Here is a 24889-nt window from a genome sequence, read left to right on the forward strand (position 1 = left end):
AGATTAATTCCAAAGGCAAGCAGAACACCCTACTATACAAGATTTACCAAATATACAATAACCAAAGGTATCGCTCTATCATTTGGAAGGTGCTACCACTAAACAGACACATACTCTGGCAAGGTAGGTACATTAATAATTTGCTTAAACAAGTCATACCACAACCTGAGTCATTTATCAGAGACTCAAGGCATGAAAATCCTCCAACAAACAAGTACAAGTTTCAGTGAAAAATACCAACTCTGAACCAGACAAGGACTTGTTAAAACTAATGGAACACTGTGTGACCTTAACAGGCTTCTCTTACAAAGGCCAATTTCCAAACCGAAGAGTCTGCCATTTGATCACCTCTGTCACTACTATCCAAGAAATGTGGATGATTCTTTTTATCATCTGGACACATGTGCACTACACACTGTCACTATTCTTGGACCAACTCAACTACCAGCAGAACAGAAAACCCCCACACACAAACATGTAGCTAAATGCAATCTTTCACCATCTTCCAGTTTACAAAAAAAGCACATTTATCACTAGAGTACAGGAAATCTGCAGCAAATACAGCATAAACCAAGAACTTCAGCCTGTTAAGGAAGAAATTTCAAGTAGCCAATGGTTACACAGAAATAGAAACTTTCGGAGTTTTGATCAACAAAGAAACCACAACTTTAAAAACTGGGACCACAAAGAACAATTTGCAGCACTACCATAGAATACATTAGAGAACAACAGAATACATATTGAAAGTACTAAAAAATACAAAATATTAAAGCAGTTCGGAAGCCACTCAATAGACTGAAGGCATTAAAAGGCACTATGAAAGACAAAGAACTGTCCAAGAAACTTTCAGATATTTATAAAGTGTCATACTCCAGCAAAAAGAATTACTATACAGAAAAACTGTCAGATAGAACTCCACTAGTCTAAAATAACATTTAGCAGACATTCAACATTAAAATACAACAGCAATCACTTGGCCATAGCACTATAATGAAACACGACATGCAATCCACTTTGACCATGCCGAACAGATTGTAAATATTTCCAAATTCTGCTACACATTAGGCAGAGAATCTACAGAAATAAGAAAAAAAAACCAAAACCATCCTACTATTACCAAGAGATAATATTTGTACAGATTAAGTAATAGCTGAATTCTTTGTTTACCACAACCATGAATGCATGAACTATTACCACAGCCAATAAACAAGACTTATCCTGTCTGGCCAAACCCTCCTCCCCATCATGGCCGTCCACATAGACCAATCACAGCTAGGCAGTGAATGGCATCTATGTAAATATTTTTGTGCCTTCAGTTGCTAACTGTCCTAGAAGATGGTGGCAACGTCAGAACATTGGGCACATCATTTCATGGACATGGCTTAAGAGGGAGTGATGGGTATGGATGCTTTATTTTCGCTAATTTCTGTTAATAATTTTGTAGGTGTCAGTCCAAAAATAATTTTTTTAAAAGTAAACTAATAATTTTTATAATCAACATTATATTTATTTTGCTTATTTCTGGAATGATTTCCCAGAGAAAACTATTGCTTCTCTTTTTTATAAAAACTACCTAAAAAATATGCATGAGCTTTAAACTACGCCATGGCAGCAATAAAAAATTGTAGTAAGAAATTCCTAAAAATATGTTGTTTTTTTAAGGTAATTATTTTTTACAAGTTATTTGTTGTTTGGATAAAATTTTACTAACACAAAGCATTCTTAAATGTTCCTAGATTATAAAACTTCTGATAAAGTCGTTAAATGTGAAACATGTGACTAGAAGGCAGCACTGGTGATAAACACTACGTATTTGTGATTTTGCCATATGAGTGCTGCCATCTACAGAACACCAATTGGACAAAATCTAGCAGACCCAGAGTTGGAAGCATTTCTCTGACTCTCAGCAGCAGGTATCAGTTACCAGAGGCATGCAGACAATAGGAGACAATATTAGTTTCATGTCCTAACATTTGTTGTGAAGTGAGAGTGCATGTATTCTGGCATTCCTTACACAACAAAGAGAGGTACGTCACTGCCTGGCCGTTTTTCGGTGGAAGTTTTATTCACTACAGCAACTTGCTAAAAGCTAGGTTACAACGTTATTTATGCTCTTTTTCAGTCACAACTGGACATATTTGTATAATTTTAGATCTATAATATATATGTCCTCCTAAGAAGCCAATGTTAATTAACTTAGCGTATGAAGATTGCTAAAACATTAGTTTCATTCAGTATTGGCGTTAGGAAATTTAGACTTTCTGTGAAATAAATTTGTAAGAAAAATAAAATACATCAACAAAAAGATAACGGGTAAAAACAGAACTCACCAGTGATGGGTAAACATCAAACCTTGGTAATGGGCAAATTCATGTGTTCCCAGGTTACAAATAAACCAGACAAACAAAATTTAATGCAGAATTCTTTAAAGTAGCTGAGCGTGATAAGTATACAAGTATTCATTTGAAGGAAAAACTGTAAATTTTTCATCCTTTTTAACTAAATTCTGTTTAACAAGAAGGTGCTATTATTGATTTCTCAAGTGTAGACGATAAACAGGAGTACCGAACACATCACATTTAAATGCCTCTACGCTGAACCTGTGTCATTTCCCCCCAAGACAAGGTATATTATCACCTTTTTTTTTTTCAAGGTTATACTTCTTTAGGTGAATTGAGAGGGTAAAAGTTTAGTATGCATCAAAAATTCAATAAAATAAGTACGCATTTACGCAATACACAACAAAAATTTAACAAGTTGAAAGTCCAATGTGCATGCATGCAGAAACTGCTATAGCCATGAGCAGAAGTCGTCAAAACTAGAGGACCCACGTGTGGCAACATGCACCCGTGTATGTTAACTTTTAATTTGTGAACATAGGGGGGTATTACTAAGCATATTATTCTGTCTAGATTCATAACATTGCTTGATCTTCTTCATCGGCATCAAACTGTAATAGCTAGTGAAAATTTATTTGCCACATCTCTGTGAAGTGTGCCGCCTCACTGTGCAACACCATAACCTACCGGCATCGTGGAGAACGGTGGTTGCGCCATGTGTGGGGCAGGATGGCACTGGTGATGGCCCAGTTTGGGGCCATCTTCTGCTTTCTCCTCCTCCCGCCGCTTCAGGCACGCTGCCTTGGGATTCAAGTTGCGTTCTGCAAAACAGGGAAACAACTGTTGGTCTGCCCCCCTTCACAACACATTTTATCAAGTGTTAAGGAAAACAATGGTTAATGCAGAACATGCCTATTCGCTTCTATGCACTAGGTAACAAAAAAAAATAATCTCGCCCTGTCGAGTACAATAAAACTAGTGATGGGATTTTCGATACTTAGATACCTCGATACCTTTGATACTTGATAGTATCGCAAAGTATCGAGTATCGAAACTGTAAGTTCGATACATTTTTTCGATACCGGAATGCTTGTTGAATTAAGTTATGAGTCGCCATCGTACAAAATACAACTACAGTAGAACCTCGATGATACGTTCCCGTTTCATACATTTTCCCGTGTCATACGCAGATTAATTTTGGTCCCGCCGAAAGTACTACATTTACAATGGTTTACTTTCCCGGAACATACACTTATAAAATCATTAATTTCCTGTTTCATACGTTTTTACGAAGCGGAAAATCCTAAAATTCACAAATTTTTTTGTTAGATATATTCCTCCTGATAAATTACGTTTTAATTAATGCTTTTATTTTGAAAAACGTTCATTGTTTACCTTTGCAAACGTAAGAAAATAACTTTATCGCACCATAGATATGGATAGTATCAGGAAGACTGTGCACTTCACTAGTAGCATCTATGGCCAGCACCAAGCAAGACTAGTGGCGCAAACTAGCAATGATTATGAAAATGGTGCACGCATTTTACCAAGGCTCGGATCTCAAATTTTGTGCATTCATTAATCTTTGAACTGAATATACCCGTTTGTTATTGTTTTCTTACGATCGGATTGTTTTGTATTTTACGTTTCTCAAGTTAAAATTTTATTGAAAATTGTTCTGTTGCATAAAGTTGTTTGTAAAATGAAACAAACAAGCAAAAATTTCTGATTTTCTTTTTACAATAGCCTAATTTTTTATTTCTAATTTAGGCTTGGTGACATTTCCCCCCCTCCAAGAAAGGACTTAAACATTTTGTAAGGCCACTGTTTCTCATGTCAGCTTAACTTGATTATGGACTGTATTTTAAATTTCTGGTGGTTTTATTATCTTAATATATATAAATCTCGTGTCACAATGTTTGTCCTCAATGGACTCCTAAAACACTTAACCGATTATAATAAAATTCGCACACCATGTGCAGTTCGATCCAACTTGAGAGATAGGATAGTTTTTATTTCGATTAATGGTCTTAATAATTTATAATTAATAATAAACTGATTATCCATGTTGATTGGTGTTTAAGCCCGGGAAACAATGGGTACTTCGTCTCCATGACAACGTTGCGTGCTCGAGAGTCGGGAAACCATCGGTGCTATTCGTTTTTTCTTTGGTACATTACAAAGAATTGTATTAAGTTTTTGTCAAAATTAATTAATTTTCATTTTATCTCATTTATTATAACTGTAAATAAGAGATTTGGTCTCATTTCCTCCCCCATTAATACAACCGTGCGAAGCCGGGTCGGGCAGCTAGTATGTATATATAATGATGAATTCATATCTTTCATTAATATAATGCAATTATTTACACATTATGTATTTAAGTTAAATCTGACATTGTGCTGGTATGATAGATTGAATTTATATAGTTTAAAACTAATTTATGTTATTTGTAAAAATTGTTACTTAATGGGAAAATATTTTTCCCTGGAGAATCGAAAGTATCCTAAAGAAGTATCGAAAGTATCGAACTGAGAAAACAATACAGTATCGAGTATCGAAAGTGTGGTATCGTCCCACCTCTAAATAAAACTGATTTTCAAATCGAGTCAAACTCTAGCTACTCACTTGATTCTGCTCAAGTTTTCAAGTCTCCTCCAATCCCTACAAATTGCTATAGATACAAAATTATTGTAAATTGCTATCTTGATAAATTTAGACCCTGGTAAAATTTACAGAAATTTTAGTTTAGGTTGCAAAGAAAAATAATTTCCATAATTTCTTTCAATTTAAAGGCTTGGTTTCATCACAACTATACATCAATGAGAATTAAATTTTAAGGTTAAGACAGTAATAAATGTAACTTTTTGTGGCATTGATGTAATTTACTTGGATTGTGGTGTGTTTAACATTTTGCATTCTCCATTGTAAATAAAACTTCAGGTCATGCGAAAAAAGATGCAAAGGGTTTAGGTTTAAGGGTGTTCGAATGCTAAAAGTTGTTCCCTCATTATTTACGACTACTTATTGACTGGGCCTACCATTCAAAATAGCAACTATTACATTTCTTTGTTGAAGGTTTTATTTTAACACAACTGTTTTCTTGCTCTGTGAAAGCACTTTACCCATGCTGTTCAGAACGGCAGCAAAAAAACTAAACAAAATATGTTTTGCTGTAGTGTTTATTCCAAAGCATTTGTACCATCACATATTTCATATCATGTGTATCCAAATACAGTAGAATCCTGTTATAATGTTTTTCAAGGGAGCACAAGAAAAAAAACATTATAAGCAGGAAAACGTTATAAGCAGGAAATCTCAATTTAGCACTTAACAACTTTAATGTTAAAACCAAAGATAGTATACTTGATAAATTAATTTTCTGAAACAAGCCAACAATTTTTCAACTTCATCTTGTTCCCTGGTTAAATTTTGTTTGTCTTTAAAGATACACTGCCACATTTTTTGTAAAATTGTCTCACGATTCATGATGATAACATTAAGAGTGAGAACGTCTACTACTTCGCCACCTGAAAATGTTTAATTTTGGAATTCCTACGTATGAATGAAAAAAAAAAATATATATATATATGTAAGCAATAGAAAACACTTTTAGTTATGCCCTCACTCAATGGTTGGCAACTTAAATATCGTAGGACTATGTACGTGCATCTGAATACCCACTGGAATGGCAAGGAAGAGAAGAGTTGACTAAGGGTGCCAACTGACACGTGACTATGAACATTGTGCACCTTCAGTATATTGCATAAAATTGTATTTTAACAAACTTCATGTATTGTATGGCAGTGATTGGAAACATAAACATACATAAAGGAAACTTTTTATCGTAAGTGTTGGAATAATTTGGTTTTAAAACATTTTTTCCCCATTTATTGAATGTTAGAAAGCAAACATTATAAGCAGGAAATTACACTATTTATGAACGTTATATGCAGGAAATAAATACATTGTCCTTATGGGGGAAATATTGGGACTTTAAAAATATGACATTATAAGCAGGAAAACATTATATGCAGGAACATTATAACAGGGTTCTACTGTATGCAGCTTATGTTCATTAGAGATTTAAGTCCTGGGTTAAGATAAAAGATGCAAAAAGCTAATGAACACAGAGCAAAATAATTAAAATTTTCACAAAAAAAAAAAAAAGTTTTTTAAACTAAACAAATTTAAATATTAAGATACACATAATAGTAAAATTAAAAAGCTTTTCGGTGCCATTCGTAAAAGCGTAATAGGACATCTTAACGAAATCTTGAACTGTTTTTAAATGATGCATTAACACCCAGAACTGTGCACGCCATTTGGCGGGCCAGCGAGGCTGCCATCTGAAGGCATGCAGGAAACACAGGGACATAGCGCTGACCTCGAACTTGCTGCTCCAGGTTCATGATGACTTCGACGGCCATGTTGAGGATGCCGAGCTTCGTTTGGGGCTTGTCCGTCTTCAGGTGCGTCATGCACATTCTGCCGAGCTCCTTCAGGGCTTCGTTGATGTCTCGGATGCGTATCCTGACGGCAAACACACTTCACATCACACACTAGTGCACAATCACCCCACAACAATTCCTAGCACTTTGTCACACTTTCAAATACAAGAAACCCTCTTTTATACACATACAAATTGAACAACTCTTTCCCATTTGGCAGGGTGATTTCCCACCGCACATTTGATTATATGTATATTATATATCTCACACATTCTACATGATTTTACAACTATCTTGCTAAGCAAATGATCACTTTCAAGAAACATAAAAAAAAATTACTGCACAAATAATGTCTTTTGAATGCTAGGCACTCAATATATGAGCAGTAAAATTTGGATTTCAAAAATTCCTGACAGTGAAATAAGATTAAAAGTAAAAGTGAAGAATAGGCAGATGTTTTTACACTTTTCAGGCCAAGTTGCAAACTTAATAATTTACAAAATGTTTCCCAAATAAAACCAAAAAATATTTAAATTAAATTTTTTTCCATCAGACATCTAAAAAAAAATGCTTTCATCTTTCATTCAAACTAGCAGGTAAAAATGTGTATACTTGAATCATATTTGCAATTTTCACATTTTAGGATATCAAGATTTTTAAATTTTGGTCTGTTTTGACAAGCCAAAATTGAATAATTAAATAGCCAGGAAAACACAGGACTTACATAAGAATTGGTAAGCATGTATACTCACTAAAAGGCTGCCTCATACAGCTAGTAGTACAACTATTAGTACAACACTTATTTCCATGCTATATACATACATTACAAAATGGACAAAAACAAACTAATTTATTTGCCTACAGGATTAGGTACATTACGGAAATTAAAAATAAAGCACCACGTTGTCAATTTCCACAGTTTTCGCGTGATGTTTTCAGGTGTCCTTTGCAAAGCTTGCGAGCCTGCTCACCTCTCCCTCGCATTGTTGGCTTGCCGTCGCTCCTTTTCCCTCGCCGCCTTTGTGTCTGGGTCTTCCTCTTCGTCCGCGCTCGAACAACAGTGGGTGGAAAAAACACATCAGTGTGGGCGTTTGCCGACTGAGTATTACGGTGTTGCCCCTACACCCTCTAGTTCGCCAGAATAAATGCACGCCAAAACACCTACCAGCACATCTCCAGTCTCGAGATACAAACTGTAAACTCTTCAGCACTGGCAAATGCTGAGAACAGACATTTCTTGGCTTTTGTTAGGTAGCACTAGTCTGCCATGACAGAAATTCTGAATTAACTTACCTTTCTAGGACTGAGAAACCAAAACTCAATTCTATGCAATGTCTCAAATTCATTAATACACCCGCCCCTCGAAATAATGCTGTTCAATTTGTACGGTTTTCAGGTAACAACGCCGATACACTTACTGCATGATTTGAAATAGCGCGGTCATAGATTCAAAGTAACACTTTTTTTATATGAATTTTTATGTCTCTGCATGCACAATGACAACTGCTATTTGGTTATCATTAAACACAATGCAACAAATTAATAATGTGACGAATCAAAAACAATTTTTTTTCTTTTCCCTAATAGTTATCTGCTTCCTTCATTATGTATTTATTTCTGATGAGGCCAGTGTGTTTAGCGAATGATTATATTACGCAATTCTGTATGTCAGCAGCAGGTCTGGAGAGAAAAACCAGAAGCTTTCAGGAATATTTTACGGGAATTACATCATTAGATTAAACAATATTTCTAATAATAGAACATGTTATGTTCATGCTTTTTAAAATCTTATTACAACTGAAATATATCTCCCATATTAATAACATTTGTATTTAATAAATCACAAACGTTTTAAGTGCCTACGTAGGAATGTTAAAACGCAAGCTCTATTATGTAAACAATGCTGTACATGGATGTTAAATTTGATGTTATTTTATCTCAAAATGTTATTCAACATTTATTTAAATACACTTAAAATATATTTAGATATATATTAGTAGTGTCAATTGATTTAAACAGGAGTAATGTCTTGATTAAAATAGTAGTCAGCAAGCATAAAATCTTGATTGGAAAACAAATTATTTTTCATTAACATACACACTAATGGAAAAAAGTATTTAATTAGCGCTCTGTTTTCCTGTGTAACTTCGAGGGGCGGGTGTACTAGATTACACTCTCAAGTGTCCTTAACTTTGTTATATAGTTTTGACACAATCACTTCATTACGATTGGAATGAGTAACAATTGTATATTTGATATACACAATGACAATAAATTAAATTATAGAGGTTTGTCAAGATTCTGTTCAAAAATTTTCGCAAATGAAAACAAATAAACAGTATGGGTGATTTCAGATGGAATACAATGTTTTAATCAAATAAATCTAGCACCTGTAAAATAAAAATTCGGTAATATTTTAATTTTTTTGTCACATTATCTCATATAATTATTTCATGTACTCGTAGAAATGTTTTGGCATTTATAATCTGACCGGAACATAGAGAGTATAGGTTGAAACACAAAAACAAGGAAAAATAAAAACCAACCAGTAAACGATAAAATTGGGCGAGTGAGCAGGCACGCAAACCATTGTTAACACCAAGGGTAAAGTGGTGCACATAAAAACTAAACCTCCGCACTCAAGTCACATGGTCAGGTATGCAACATTAATGGTCATGTTACTATTAACGTTAGACACAATTTTTTTTTTCTTTTAACCCTGTAAAGATTATCACTTCCACTCCTGGCCCCTGTCAGTCACAGTTGTGCTTTGTGGTTTTTCATATTTTACTTTTTTAATAACCATAACTACTTGTTTTAGTTTTACTTGGAACATGTCAACTTACAAAAAAAAAAGTTTTATACATATATATTTTATACGAAGTCTAATTATTCATGAAGGAGGCCAATAGACATGATTTGTGCAACCTAAAAAATAAAATAAGTTGTCTTTAACCAATTTTCACTTTGAAGAGCTACAAAACTTAACATTTATTTGAAGTTGCTGTATAAATATAATAAACAAAAATAAAACAATACCTATACAGTGAAATTCCGTTACAACGTACTTTAGAATAACGTATCTTTCAGTTCAACGTATGATTTTAAATTCCCGCTCAAAACACCAATGTAAACAATGTAAAAATATTTCACTATAACGTTAAAAACGTACCCTACCTTTCAATACAACGACCATTCATTTCCAGTTATCAGGAAAATTTTACATGATAGTTACTGATTTTGCGCAGGGGTTCTTTAATATAAATGTACATTACGATTAATTCTTATCACTTTCAAGAATCGTTAACAAGTATAAAACATAAACAAACATTGTACATTGTAGTACAGTAAAACGCGCCATTCGTCCACCTCCATGGATCACACACTTTAGTGCATGAGACGATCTAAACAATTGATTGCTCTCTCGCCCCTCTTCAAGACAATTGTTTTTAGCAGCGCCATCTTTTGGTTATTTATAGAGCACGTTTTAAAAGTTTCAATTACCGCAGATACAAACGTTAAATAAAAATTATATTTTAAATTATATACAAAATAGAAATTCCAATAATGTTAATTTATGCAGGTTAATTTTTGAACTGTTTGGTGTCACAACATGGCCGACACGCTTTGTTTTGCCACGTAAGGTCGGAATGTTGCCTGGCACAACCATGCTCTCGACGCACGCTACTAGTGCGGAGCTATGGTTATCTATGGATGAGAAGTTTGTTTACGTTTGACGTGGCACGAGGAAAACAATATTGTTGATTGAATATTTTAATCAGGATGGATGGCCAAAAAGATAAAAAGAAACGCAAGCAGTTTACTTTGAAGGAAAATGTGGAAATTTTAAAAGAAGTTGACAAAGGCAGAAAAATTGCAGATGTGGCACGGTCGTTTGGTTTGGTTCCCACTACACTGTCAACAATAATAAAAGATTGCGAAAAAATTATTAACAGTCATCTTTATCTGCTGGTCGCAAGAGACTTCGCCTAGATGACGAGGGAATTATATCCCAATAAATGTACATATCTGCAAAATAGTTTAACCAATTTGTCATTTTGTATATGTAGGCCTAGAATTTAGGCTACTGTATTAAGTTCAGTAATTTTTTTTAAATTCTTGTTGTTTTACAAATATTTGCTTCCAAACTAATGTTACATTTGATCCCCTACTACTTTATTTTTAAAAATTCAGAAATACTACGTTTTAAAAGTAACTTTCAGAATAAAGTACTTTCATTACTAAGTATAAAAGTTGAGGCTTTATTGATGTACTTTATAACGAGATTCTACTGTATATAGATTCTTGTCATGTAGACCACCTCAACCTTAGTACACGATAAGGTGGCAATAAAATCATACTGTACACATCCAAGCATATGAAAACTAAAAGCAGCTTAATATTAACCGTGTTGCTGCCAAAAATGTGGACACATACATATGCAACATTAGTTATTGATGTTACAGTATGGCCTGTAATCCTCATTCTGTTCTTGGTTACGTTTTTTACTTCATGATTACAGAACATTTCATCATAGTCAATAAATTAAACAAAAAAGTTATTAGCATGTAAAGTCAGAAAACAGGATTCTCTAAAATAATTGATAATCCTTAGGGGCCGGAAAAATTCGCAATTTGCGATAGATGCGATTTTTTTGCGAATTTTGAGGTTAGATGCGATTTTTTACTAATTGTTGTTATAAATGCTATATTTGCGAAATCGCGGTAAAATTGCCATTATCGGGCGAAAAACCACTATAGAATGCAACAAAATGGCTTGAACACACATTCCTCAAAGTATTTTTTTTGAAAATAGCCACCATAACACAATTACCGTAAACAATAGCTTCTGACAAGGCTTGTTGAAGGAATAAAATCCGAATCCTAACCTTTATTTATAAAACATTCCTTAACCAAATATCACGCATGATAGTATAGAATAAGTAATTTTGTAAATTTATTCTTTACGATTTACTCAAGATACCGTTGAATGTTGTTTAGAAAAGAATGTTCACACTACTTATCGACGCAGTTATTTTGTTTTGTTAGATCACATCACGTTCGCCTACGTTCGCCATTGCATCGTGTGTTGCCTGTTCATGAAGAGTATCTAACCTAACAAAACAAAATTTCCCGGGAAGCGCATCACGGAAACCAACAACCTAGAAAATATCTAGGTCGTTGACGGGATCGTAGTGAACTTGCAAAGATAAAAATGAAAATATTTTAAATGCTGAAAACTACTACAAATATTTTAGTACGCGGTTTTTACATTCGTTGATAATCACTTTAGTCTTCAAATTTTTTTTCTGATCAATATTTTACATAGGGACAAATCATACATTTTGTGGTGCACATTTAGCGTACTGAAGTTGTGACAAAATGGGTAGGGTGAAATGTAAGTCGAAGCTTAAATGTGTGGGTTGTAAAAAGGTGTGGAAAGATGGAGAGAGTGGTGTACGGTGTGACAAATGCGAAGGCTGGGTCCATACGGAGTGTGCAGGACTAGAGGAGGGGGAGCTGGGTAGTCTGGGGCAGGAGTGGATGTGTAAGGATTGTGACAAGGATAACAAGGGTTCAGGAAGTGTAGTGGCAATGGCAGGAAGCAGTGGTAGCCAGGAGCTGGTAGGTGGGGTGTCAGGAACTCAGAGGGAAGGAGGGAATGTAGATGTGGGTAAGGACTGGGCACTCAATTTCATTGGTGATATTCTGGGAGGAAAGATTGTTGAGGGTCTGAGTGGGACAAGGAGGGAAGTCGATTTGAAAGAAGGATTAGGTGAGGTGTTGTACAGGAAGGAGATGGAAATAAAACATAGATTAGAGAGGGTAGAGGAAGAAGTAAAAAGGGAGGATGGGTTGAGAAGTGTGTTAGTAAGGGTCGAAAGGCTGGAGTGCGAGCTGAAGAGGACAAAGGAGGAAGTTGAGAAGGAAAGGCAGATGAGAAAGGAGGCTGATGTGGAGGTAGATAGGCTGCGCAGGAGGGTGGAGGAGCTGGAAGGGAGGGAGAAAGTAAGAACTCAAGCTGTTAAGGCCACATATGCAGAGGCATGTACTGGGGAAGTTCAGGAAACAGGTGTCAGGTTGCAGAATGAAGGGGTAGCAAGGAGGGTGCGGGAGGAGGCCGGCAGTAAGGCTGTGGGTACAAGCAACGTAGATGTGAACAGGCATGAAGAGGGCAGGGATACGAAAAGGGGTACAATAGTTAGACAGGAGCCCGAAGTGATTTTCCTGGGCAGCTCTATTGTGAAGGGGGTAGAATTGCAGGGGGTGGGGAAAGGAAGTATATATAAAGCTGCGTTTGGAGGTGCAAAGATTAGGAACTTGGGGGAGAGGGTAGGCTGCATGAAAGGAAGCAGTAAAGTTAAGGTGGTGGTTGTTCATGTAGGGGGAAATGATGTGGCTGGTAGAGTGGTGGGGAGGGAAGTAGAGGAGGATATGAGGGGGCTAGTGGGCAAGGTGAAGGAGAAGTTCCCTGTAGCCAGAGTTGTGGTCAGTGGGGTACTAGTAAGGAGGGGTATAAACTATGTCAAGGCTGCGGCGGTCAGCGAGGTGTATGAGAGGGTGTGTAGGGACTTGGGAGCCATGTTGGTAGATAGCAGGAAATGGGTGGGGCAGGACTGTGTGGGCAGGGATCAGGTTCACCTAACAGAGAGGGGAAAATGGATGCTAGGAGACCTGCTAGGAAGGGAGACTTCTGGCCATTTGGAAAGGGCAAGGTTTGAGCAGCAGGGAAGAAGATAGCAACTAGATAGTGAGGAAGGTGGAGAGAAGGGGGGTGATTGTGAATATAGAGCCGATAGCAATGCTAGGGAGGAGGTGACAGCTAAAGTCAACAAAACTCAGATTGGTTGGACGGGGAGCGAGGAAGGAGGAAAGAGGGGGGTGGAGTTGGATAGGGCTGCAAGAGTGCTGGAAATCGGGGTTCTAAGGGGAAGGGGCACTCGTATCAGGGCGGAAGGGACAGAGGCGCAAAGGGGAAAATGCCAATATGTAAAAGTCGCAGTTATAAACTGTAGAAGTATATATAAGAAGGTGGAGGAGTTCTGGGGCAGGGTGGAAGCCTATGGGGCGGATATCATTGTAGCGGTGGAGACATGGTTGGACGAGGAAATTAGAGATGGGGAACTGAAGAGAGCACACTTTGAAATATTTAGAAGGGACAGGAACAGGAATGGAGGAGGGGTAATGGTGTGCATGCGAGAGGGACTCTGTGGTAGGGTTGTATGGGTTGGGGGGAGAGCGGAGTTATTGGAGATGCAGTTCCAGGTAGGAGAGAAAAATGTACGGCTGATTGCGGTGTACCGGCCACCAGGGCAAGGGGATGAAGCCATACGGGAGGTGCAGGACAGGTTGGACATGCTAGGGGAAGGCAAGTGGGTGATAGTGGCGGGGGATCTGAACATGCCAGGGGTGGCATGGGAAAAGGGGCCGGAGGGGATGGGGTCAAGGGAACAGAGATGGGCATCTCAACTGGCAAACAGAGGACTGGAGCAGGTGGTGACTGAAAGCACCAGAAAAGGTGCCAGGAGAGGAGAGCAGGATGACGGGAACCTGTTGGATGTGGTACTTGTGAGACCAATGGAGGCGGTCAGGGGAAGTGTGGTAATGGAGGGCATCAGTGATCACAGGATCCCAGTAGTGGAGTTAGACGTGGGCTGGAGGGAGAAAAGGGTAAGGAGGGGAAACGTGGTAAACTGTTGGGGTAAGGCTGATAGAGTGGGGGCAGAGGCATTCCTGAAGGGGGAATACAGTAGATGGGTAGATATAGAGGACCTCGAAGGTAGATGGGCTGCCTTAAGAAATATTCTGCTGCAGATGGCTACACGTTTTGTACCTCAGAGGAGGGTAGGCCAAGGAGGTGACCCTCCCTACTATGGAAGGGAGTTGAAAGTGTTGAAAAGGAAATGTAGGAGGCTGCATGCGAGGGCAAGGAAGCTTGGGGGAGAGGAGATAGAGGCGGAAATGAAGGCGCTTGGGAAGGAACTAGGGAGGAAATCGCGGGAAGCAAGGGATGCTTACATGGAACAGCTGATGGGGGAAGGGGGGACGGTAAATGGGGCGGAGCTCTACAGATACATAAGAAGAGTGAAGGGTGAGGAGGGAATAGGGGTTCTCAGAGGAGGAGGGGGGCAGGAATATACAGAGGACAGGGAAAAGGCAGACTTACTGCAGGAGCAATATCTGGCAGTATTTACAAAGGGGGAGGCATGGGAGGGTAAAGAGGACGACAGTTTAATGGGCAGGAAGGCCTTTGAGCTGCGACTGACAGATGTAATTAAGGTGATCAGGAGGTTGAAAGGGAGAAAGGCAGCTGGGCCAGATGGTATAGGGAATAGTCATTTGAAGTTGGGTGATAGGGAGATTGGGAAGTACCTGTTGGAGGTTTTCAAGCAGTCTCTGGAGGAGGGGAAACTACCAATGGAATGGAAGGAGGCAGTGGTAGTTCCCATCTACAAGGGGGGAAATGATAAGGCGGAGCCAGGAAGTTACAGGCCGGTCAGTTTGACGTCCTGTGTAGGAAAAGTGATGGAGAGGTTGGTAGGAAGGTACGTAAAGGGGGAAATGGAAGATCTGGGGTGGGTGGATAACAGGCAGCATGGATTCAGGATGGGGTTCTCATGCGAGACCCAGATGGCTGGGCTGTTGGAAGACCTGGTGGAAGCGGTGGACGGGGGGAAGCAGATAGATGCAATCTTTATAGATTTTGAAAAGGCGTTTGATAAGGTCCCCCATAGGAGGTTAATGGAAAAGGTTGAGTTGCTGGTGAGGGATGGAAGGGTGGTAAACTGGGTGGGTGATTTCCTGAGGAATAGAAGACAAAGAGTGAGAGTGGGTGAGGAAAGCTCCGAGGAGGGGGAAGTGACGTCGGGGGTGCCACAGGGGAGTGTGCTGGGGCCTCTGTTGTTCACAATTATGATAAACGATCTGGGGGAGGGCATGAAAGCCAGATGGAGGCTATTTGCAGATGACTGTGTAGTGTATGAGGTTGTGGGGGAAGGGGGATGTTTAACAGAGGACTTGATAAGGTTGGAGCAATGGACGGAGAAAAATGGAATGTCCTTGAATGTTGGTAAGACAAAAGTTGTCAGATTTACAAAGAGGAGGAAAGTCACACGAAATGTATATTACTGGAAGGGGCAGGAGATAAGAGAGGCAGCAGGATATAAGTACCTGGGGGTGACACTGAAAAATGACCTAGGATGGGCGGAGCACATAGAGGGGGTGGTCAGGAGGGGAAGGCAGGCGCTGGGGTTGCTTGGTAGGACCCTGCAGGGAGCTGGGAGGAGGACAAAGGAGAAGGCATACTCCACATTGGTCAGGCCAATGTTGGAGTATGCGGCGGCGGTCTGGGACCCCTACCTGGTGACTGAGGTGAAGGAGCTGGAAGGGGTGCAGCGCAGAGCGGCTAGGTGGGTGATGGGAATGTGGAGAAGGAGGGAGGGGCAGGATGGGAAACTGCATAGCCCAACGGAAATGATTAAGGAGTTGGGGTGGGAAACGTTACAGAGGAGAAGAAGAGTGGAAAGGTTGGTCAGGATGTTCAAGGTGCTGAAGGGGGAAGGGGGATGGGGGCAATTGGGAAGCAAAGTACATAGAGGGGAGTACAGAGGACGAAGAGACCACAGATGTAAGCTCCAGAGGGTGTGGAGGCGGACAGAGAGAGGGCGGAACACCTTCCTGGTGAGGACGGGGAGGGAGTGGAATGGGCTGGGGGAGGAAATGGTGGAGGTCAGGGATGGGAGGGAGCTGAGGAGAAAGCTGATGGAGGGGGGGGGGAGAGGGGAGTGAGTGGGAGTTCTTGCCACCGGGTGAAAGCCCAATTGCAGGTTAAGTAATAATAATAATAATAAAACTCGAATCGTCAGTGTGTTTCCATCTGAAATTACTAGTGGTCAAACGTTTGTTTACAAATACCGTTTAATGATTTTGGTTTGTGTTAAAATTCGTCATAATGGGTATAAACACTATTACAACTTCTTGTATTGTTATGTAACTTTAATATCTTATGCAAATTTCTCAAAAATAGATGCTAATTTCTGGAAAATAGATGCTAATTTTCAACATCATAAATGCTAATTATGTAATAAATAGATGCTAATTTTTCCAGGCCCTAATCCTTCATACTGTTATCATGGAAAAAATTATTATTTTGGTGAGTGTAAATATTTTACAGATCTACTCAACTGGCATTCTGTAGCCCCAGGACCACACGACTATAGGGCCCCACATCCACTCGTTTTATTTTCATTTTCTTGGTTTGTCTGATTTTATGTGAAAAAGAATGAAAATTAGTAAGAAACTGAACAATTAAATTGTAACTAGCATGAATTTTTCAAGTGCTGGTCAATACCTTTCAATGTCAATTAGGATTTAATCACATCGTATTAGAAAAAAACTTTCAGGATTTTACTGCTTCATGTAATGATGCCATTTCAACAGGGATTGATTGTTAACTTTTTTAAAAAGTAAGCAAAGTATAATTTCTCAGGAAAGAATATTTAAAAATCTTAAGCTGAATTTTCAAACCCATAATCAAAATTTTAGTTATAGGTTATCTTAAAAGTATTTTTTCAAAGAATTTAATTTTAAAATTTTTCAGGGTAGAGCCCCCGAATGTCCTTTCACCGAATGTTCATACCTTTCCCCTCCCAGGCCAATAAGGCCCCTCTTCCAAATAGTACACCCCTCAAAAGTAAGTGGGCCAAAATACCAGCAGTCTAGGACCTCCACTTGCGTGTGGGCCACATCCGGCCCATGACATTTTTTTCGCACCGCCCACTTAAATAATATTTTGACAAAGAACCAAGAAATACATGTATTGTATATTATCAGTTTTTGCTTTTAAGTAAAGTAAGTTGTTTGCAACACTTTTCAGAAACCACAACTTTCTCACAGAAATATTGAAAAATATTGCTCAATATTTGTAATCTATATACTATTTCATGGTAAAACTTAGTTTTTTTTTTATTTTGTAAATAATTTTTTTTAAAATTATTTTAACTACTTTATAACATGCCAAATATTGTATCCATGTGTTTCTGGTCTCCTGTATCAGTTTCAAGAATGACATCTGGCCCTCAAAGTCAAGCAACACTGCTCTAAATATAGAGATTATTAGTACTCGCTCTTGATCACCCATTTTTCTAGAGAATGTACGAAATTAAGGAATTTAAGAATATACCCAACCCTAAAGCTAATGCTTTTCAAAAACTATGCATAGAATTGGCTCGGAATATGAATCAATAAAAATTTATTCTTAACTCACCCCTGATTTATAATTTTTATATAAAATAATGTTCTTGCATTTAGACCCCATTATGGCATTTATTATAAATTAGTTCATGTTATCTTACAGAGCAAGAAGACCTGAATGATTTGGAGCAGGTATTCATCACCAATTAAAAATATTTGGAACAGCAAAAACACATAAAATGTATAAAGTTATACAGCTGTCAGTCTTCGGAGGTATTTCATACATCGGCTCCAATCTTCCTTTGAGTGACGGCTTGCAGAGCTAAAAAAAATATCTAATCACAAAAGAAAAAAAAGGAACAAAAAAGTGTGCTTGTAACCAACACCGAAAAACTAAAAGAAGTTGTCACACAGATCATCATGCATAATTTTTAGAAAAACGTATTCAGCCATGGATAAGTAATAAATGTATTAACGTTTCTTAAGTTCTATCACAAGAGTATACAGATGCGGTTTGCATTGTTTTTAGAAATAGTACAAACTATATAGAAAAATGATTATTATTATTATGAAGAAAGCTACTAATAAAATTTATATGTACATCAAAAAGTAGTTAGCAATAAAAGGTATCACAAAAAAATATTTTGTACAAAAAATAAATTTGAAACCTGTTTTTCCTATACAGATATGGAAGTATCTGAATCTAAACGTATTAAAAAAAATCTTGGAATAACCCCATTAGCTATTAAAAAAATACCTACTTTACAGTTAATAAAAAAAAGGAAGATATTCGAGATGAAATTGGTAAGTTCCAAGGAGATACCAGCCCCAGTTGAGGTAACTGACAGCAGGTGACTTGAGTGCAAGAGCGAGACAAGTGAGGAGGCATGCTGACTCCAGACACGAGAACGACCTGGGCCGAGGTGTGGTCCAGGCGATGGTGGTGTGCGTGCTGCCCACTTACCTCTCCCGCACGTTGTTCGCCTGACGACGCTCTTTCTCCCGCACCGCCTTGGTGCCCGGGTCCTCAATGTCCTCGTCAGCGCTCGAACAACAGTGACGAGAGAACACAAGTCCAGTTCACAAGCAGGGAAACACCTAACCTAGCTACAACTATTTACCTTCACCTTCCATTTTTGTATCCTTCAGCAAATTCCTAACAGATTTTCTCATACTAATATCGACCAAGTGGCATTCGTTATTTCTCATGCCATATAAAAAAAGCAAAGAGGGAAGACAATAAATTACTTTTGAAAATAGTTACAGATCTGAGAAAACTAACTGCAAGTAAATAAAATGGTTTGTACAACAGTCACTATATACATATTAGATGTACCTTTATGAGTCCAGATATAACAACATAAAATTATTTAAATATATATATTTAATATTTACATGAAACATTGTTCAACTTGAAAAAGCAAATCCATGAACGACAATCTTAATTTGTTAAATAATGAAACTTTGATAACTATAATTATATAAAAATTTGATACCTGTAACTATAAACAATGTCAATGTAAGATGTGGATTGCTCAGAAGCTAGACTGCTAGGAAATTACTGAAAGATAACGATAATTTTTTTTTACACAATAAACTTATTGTGCATGTTTATATACTATAAATAAACAATAATACCTTTTTTATATCTAAAACATAAATATTACAACAGTAGAGTTAAGCTCGGAGACTCGGAGAGAGTACCATCCCCAATATTAAACGTACAAATTCCTTTGAAAGTTCTACAAATAAATTGTAAACTTTTAATTGGTAGGATTAATTTTAGGTTAATGTTAAAGTAACTTTTTTAAAAATATTTTACAGAAACACTACCATTCCCATTCATTGTACGTTGATATTTGGAAGAAAAATGGAGCCTTGCTTACTGCACCAAATAGAAGAAAATGACAGGTTTCTTAATTTTGCTTTATAACTTATACACACATAGCAAATAGATTCAAAATTTCTTTCCCTAATTAAATATTCCTTGTCACATAAAAACAGGATATGGATATATATAATATATATAATACACATATATATATAACATATAAATAACTAAAGCCAGGTTATGAACTACACCTAACGCAAGACGCAAAGTATTCAGCTACCATATTATAGAGTACTGGTTTATAAACTACGTAATGCACAATAATATAATGTAAGCACTGTACAAATTCTAACTTTTTTTGCTATTTGGCTAGCATTTCCGATAGCCGTATTTGAAGAGAGGAGTTTCGAAAACTTTGAAAGATGCAGACCTGTGTATAGAAGACCACCATGTTCCTTTTTATTATATGTATCAGGTTTACACTTGCTAAAATTTCACACAGTGAAAGATAATACCAATTATAAATCAAATTACTAAAAATTTATTTTGTTTTCATGTTAAATATGAATTATCAAAAGAAGCCTGGGGAAGAAATTTGTTTCCTTCAGTTTTACAATTTCATGTTGTTGGGCTAGTGATGTCATATGACTTGTGTACTTTATAAACTACAGTGATTTTATTGAATTGGTTGCGTGTTGTGCTCTTGCGACATTGCGTCTCTTATGGAGTTTATAAACCCGGCTTAAAACAAACAAGTATCTAACTCCCTATTATGAGAGTTAAGTCATCAGCAATTTCAAAAAATACTTACTATCTCCTTGATCGTTTGGAACCTTTCTGACCCGATGTGGAGTTGGCAGGAGCTGTCGCGTTGGCAACAACACTAGGTTGAGAGCTCACCAGGTCATTACTACTGGCCGTTTTGACATCAGAATTTCCTGGCGGCTCTTTTCGCTTTTCTGAAAATTTAAACCAGACGTACGTTAATTTTATACTCATGATTTTTTTACTGTCTTTCTTACAAATCACATCGATTCAGCATTTGTAGCATGCTCACTTGAAAATGGTCCTAATGTGGACTAAACATACTTAAATAAAATAAAGCACTGACATGAAAATAATTGACTTTTTGAGCCATATTTTCTATGCAAGTTTGAAGCTGCATAAATAAGCTTTGAATCTTAATATTAAACACCAAACACTGCTAACTTTAGCACAGCTCTTAAATATGTATTTCTGATTTGTTATTAAGAACTGAAGTTAGGTTTGTATAAAAAATTATTTAAATTTGCATATTAAGTAATTTCTTAAGAAATTATTTTTTTTTTTAGCAACACTTCATTCTGCACTAATATACTGACATATACAGCAGAGCAGTATTGTCATGAAGTGAAAAAAAAAAAAAAACCACTTACTTGCAGAACCTCCCGACAACCTCTCAATTTTGATTGGTCCATCTGTGTCGGAGGTAGGAGTGAGGCCAGTGTACGAACTAGGAGTGGCGCCGACGGTTGAACTTGGCGTCCCGGGATGTGGACTCTGCAACGACGGAAGTGGAGACTCACATGAGATGTTGCAGCGTCCAGCGAAGTTAGCATAATCCTGCAGGTTCGATGGCATCTATAGTTTAGTGGCCTTTGAATATTATATCAGTTGATAAGCAAGGAAATATAGGACTGAATGACTAAGATTTTTTTCGTTCAGTTTCCTTCAATACTCCAAAGCAAAATAAAATGGTCAAAATAATAACAGACGTGGCCTTGCCTGAAAATGTCTTTGATACAAGCAAATAAAACATGTATTTTAGCTTTAATTACCCAATTTGTGACACATTTATATGAATAAAACATTATATATTAAAGAAAATATTTACCTCACTAACAACACATAAATTATAAAATTAATTATATCAGAACAAAACCATAATTATACTTAAATATTCTTCACAACTTTTCAGGGTTTCAAACCCTTCAGGCCTAGTTAAATTCTTTTATGAAAGGAAATTTTCATTATTCAGACCATGCGTGTGACCTTCCACAGCTAAAAAATGATGTTTAGTAAACATGAGGTGGGAAATACACCAAAAATGCAAGAGACCTACGGGAATAAACTGGCAAGAAGAAATGAAACAACTAAGTGGCTCTGTAAGGTAGCATGAAGCGTGCGTGCGTACCAGGTGGGAGTCGACTAGCGCGGCAGGGTTGTGGTGGTGGTGGTGGTGGTACGGGCCCAGCAGCCCGTTGGAATGTGAGGCCTGCAGTCCGTGGAGCCCCAGCGCCTGGCTCTCCGCGTGGTTCCGCAACACGTTGATGGCGTCGTCCAGTCTCTCCTCCATGCGAGCACCCTGGCACACACAGGTCGCCCAACATGCACCGTCTTCCCCCGTGCCGCACCGGCCACCGACACTACAGCGCTCCTCGACTAACTGGAGCAACGTTTCCCGGTTGCCCTGGCACCGGGCTAGGTCCCGATTCATTACTAGGGAATAAAAAAATTGTAATGAAAATATATCTTCAAACATGTACATATAGTCTTGTTTATCATGACTTACATATTATTCAACATACCACTGGCGAGGGGGGAAAGAAAGAGGTAAGACTGCAAGTAGCAAGTGTGAGTGTAGTCTTTTTTGTTGCTTCAAACTATCAGAGCTAATTAGTTATTCCAACTGTTTTTTTTTTATTTTTTTTATTTTGTTGTAAAACATGAATATTAGGTATATAATTTGTAAAACCCTTATCACCCAATATTCTATTAAGCGAAATTCTACTGTGTTTTTTAAACTGTTTTACTTTCGGCTTGTAGACTAGAATCGATTTTACAGACACCAAACAATAAATCATGTTCACCTGTTAGATTGTTTTACCAAACATGTTTTATCTTTATGTTATATGGCCTTCAAACAACCTGTAGTTGAGCCATGGAGATTCTTTAAGTTGGTAACCACTGAACTCAAAACAATTTTAAATAAAAATTTGTAAACCCTAAAGTCTCGGAATCACCTGGCATGTTGGATTTTTTTTTTGTTCCAGGATTATTCATTAAAAAAATACTGCTAAAATGGATCCAATAGAAGTAAAGTTGCATGCACTAACTAGCTTCGAAGATAAAAGAAAATTAAAGACAAAACACACAACATATTAAATGTTTATATACTTGCACATTTCTGGAAATAGCCATTAAACTGAACAAGTTGAGTAAAAATGCAATTACCTAACATTACAGGCGAGGCAGAGCATTAAAAGTACCAATGAAAGTAGGTGTACACTATTTGTCAACGCCCGCATGGTCCGCATTGTACATATTTGATCTTGGAAATTCAGATGGGAATCAGCAAAAGGGAACAAAATCTGTATGGTCCGTACGATGCGCATGACTGAACAACACAGAGGATAGAGCACACTTTTGGAAATTCTGATGCTCAGAATGCAGTGTTAATAATACTACCTTAAATAAAACTGATTCGTGCGATTAGTGCGTTGGCTAATAGTGTGCATCTACCTTTAATCACGAACTCAGATTTTTGAATGTAGGAAATTTTATTCTCCATGCTGTACTTGTAAAATAGCAACTTACAAATCAAACAAATTGTATTCACGTCGGATATCACATGGCCACGCAGAACACCTGACCACATTGGCCTCATCTTCAACACACACTTGTGCAAAGAATGAATGGCCACAAGGCAAACACTAGGTCATTAACCTGCCAAGGAGAAACAATAGCAGCACCTTCAGCATGGTGCAACCAAGGCTTTAATTCCTGCTAAAACTATTGAGTGGTGAATACTCTTAACAATTTCAACAAGAGTTCAGAATTAAGACTATGGGAACCAGGCATTTTTAAGTTCAGTATGTACTTTGCTGCTGTTCAAAAATGCATTCTGTGCACCACTTAGCTTGATACAATCATTACTAGCAATGCTCAAAACAACATACTAAAAAATTGAAATTAAAACGAAATCAGTTTGGGAACATGAAATCATTAGTCATACAATGGTAACTAAGTTCCCAGAAAAAATTATGCAGGTAGAAAATCTTTAATTTCTACTGTCTGCATTCACCAAAACAATTTGCATAACACTCGGGTTATTAGAGGTGTATTGTTTATGGCAATATGACCCTTCTTCGCATAGGTTAGTCCAGCAAATAACACCTACTAAGACATGCTGTATATGTCATGCAAAAAAAATTAATGAATAGATTTTTAAGACAGGTTAGTATAACCACATCACTAATAACACTATCATACCAATCAAACTGCATTGCAACTGTAATGAGTTATATTAAATCTGAGACGTAACTTGTGTAAGCTTACCATCTCTAAGTACTTAAGTACATATTATAAAATTCTAATCAGCAACAAATTAGGTGATGTCATAATAGTTGCTACAATTAAATAATTTCACATGGAATTATAAATGGGTTTGTAAAAAAACTTATTATAAGAACCAATTCAGACAATTTTTTTCATTAATACAGATTCCGAAGTGTTGATGAAAGATAAAAAATGGAGTAAAAGGAATGAATGTAATCATACGACAAAAGGCATGCAAATACTGTGCCGCTTGGAAACTCACAATGACTTCTTCATGATCCCGCAAGAAGCCAATGGCATCATCTAACCTCTGCTGTTCTGGTGCAGACTGGAGTTGCAATGTGACCAACATTAACAGGAAACACACGAGGAGCAGGCAGGGATAAAACAAAAGAAACAAAACCAAGGCATTACACAATCATGCAAACCAATAATAATAATATATGCCATAATTAATGTGATGGGGATAATAAAAAAGTGCACTAAATATTTTAACATTCAAAAACAAAATGATTTTCAAGCAAAAAAAATGACATTCTTGAGTTACCACAATCATTTAATAAATCATTCTCTGATGACCCAAAATATCATTTTTGTTTCCAAAAATATAATTTTTTTTTCCTAAATCTATATACTACATATAAAAACATTGAAAAAATTTGTCATTGTCTGCAGTCAAGGCAAACTGATACATAAAATAAATCCAGTAAGTAATAAAAATTGCAAACACCACTTTCCAAATAATAAATTAAATATTAA

The 24889-nt window shown here is 37.2% G+C and overlaps 1 protein-coding gene across 8 annotated transcripts in view; it reads right to left on the reverse strand.

Moving 5' to 3' along the window:
- Positions 1-24889, reverse strand: part of LOC134528233 (transcription factor 12) — a 500640-nt gene that overhangs the window by 13116 nt on the left and 462635 nt on the right. For 5 of the 8 annotated variants that reach the window (XR_010074370.1, XM_063361653.1, XM_063361659.1 and 2 more), the window contains 8 exons: positions 24393-24458; positions 21987-22157; positions 21229-21415; positions 20625-20772; positions 18947-19033; positions 7762-7848; positions 6727-6872; positions 3027-3160 (listed from right to left, as the gene is read on the reverse strand). Coding sequence is in view for 7 of the 8 variants with exons in the window: in XM_063361653.1 (XP_063217723.1) it covers positions 3027-3160; positions 6727-6872; positions 7762-7848; positions 18947-19033; positions 20625-20772; positions 21229-21415; positions 21987-22157; positions 24393-24458 (1026 nt within the window). In the remaining variant the exon portion in view is untranslated. The remainder of the gene's footprint in view (positions 1-3026; positions 3161-6726; positions 6873-7761; positions 7849-18946; positions 19034-20624; positions 20773-21228; positions 21416-21986; positions 22158-24392; positions 24459-24889) is intronic. The other 3 variants (XM_063361655.1, XM_063361658.1, XM_063361657.1) reach the window with 3 other exon arrangements.

Source organism: Bacillus rossius, chromosome 1, assembly GCF_032445375.1.
Source record: "Bacillus rossius redtenbacheri isolate Brsri chromosome 1, Brsri_v3, whole genome shotgun sequence".
NCBI classification, from domain to species: Eukaryota; Metazoa; Arthropoda; class Insecta; order Phasmatodea; family Bacillidae; genus Bacillus; species Bacillus rossius.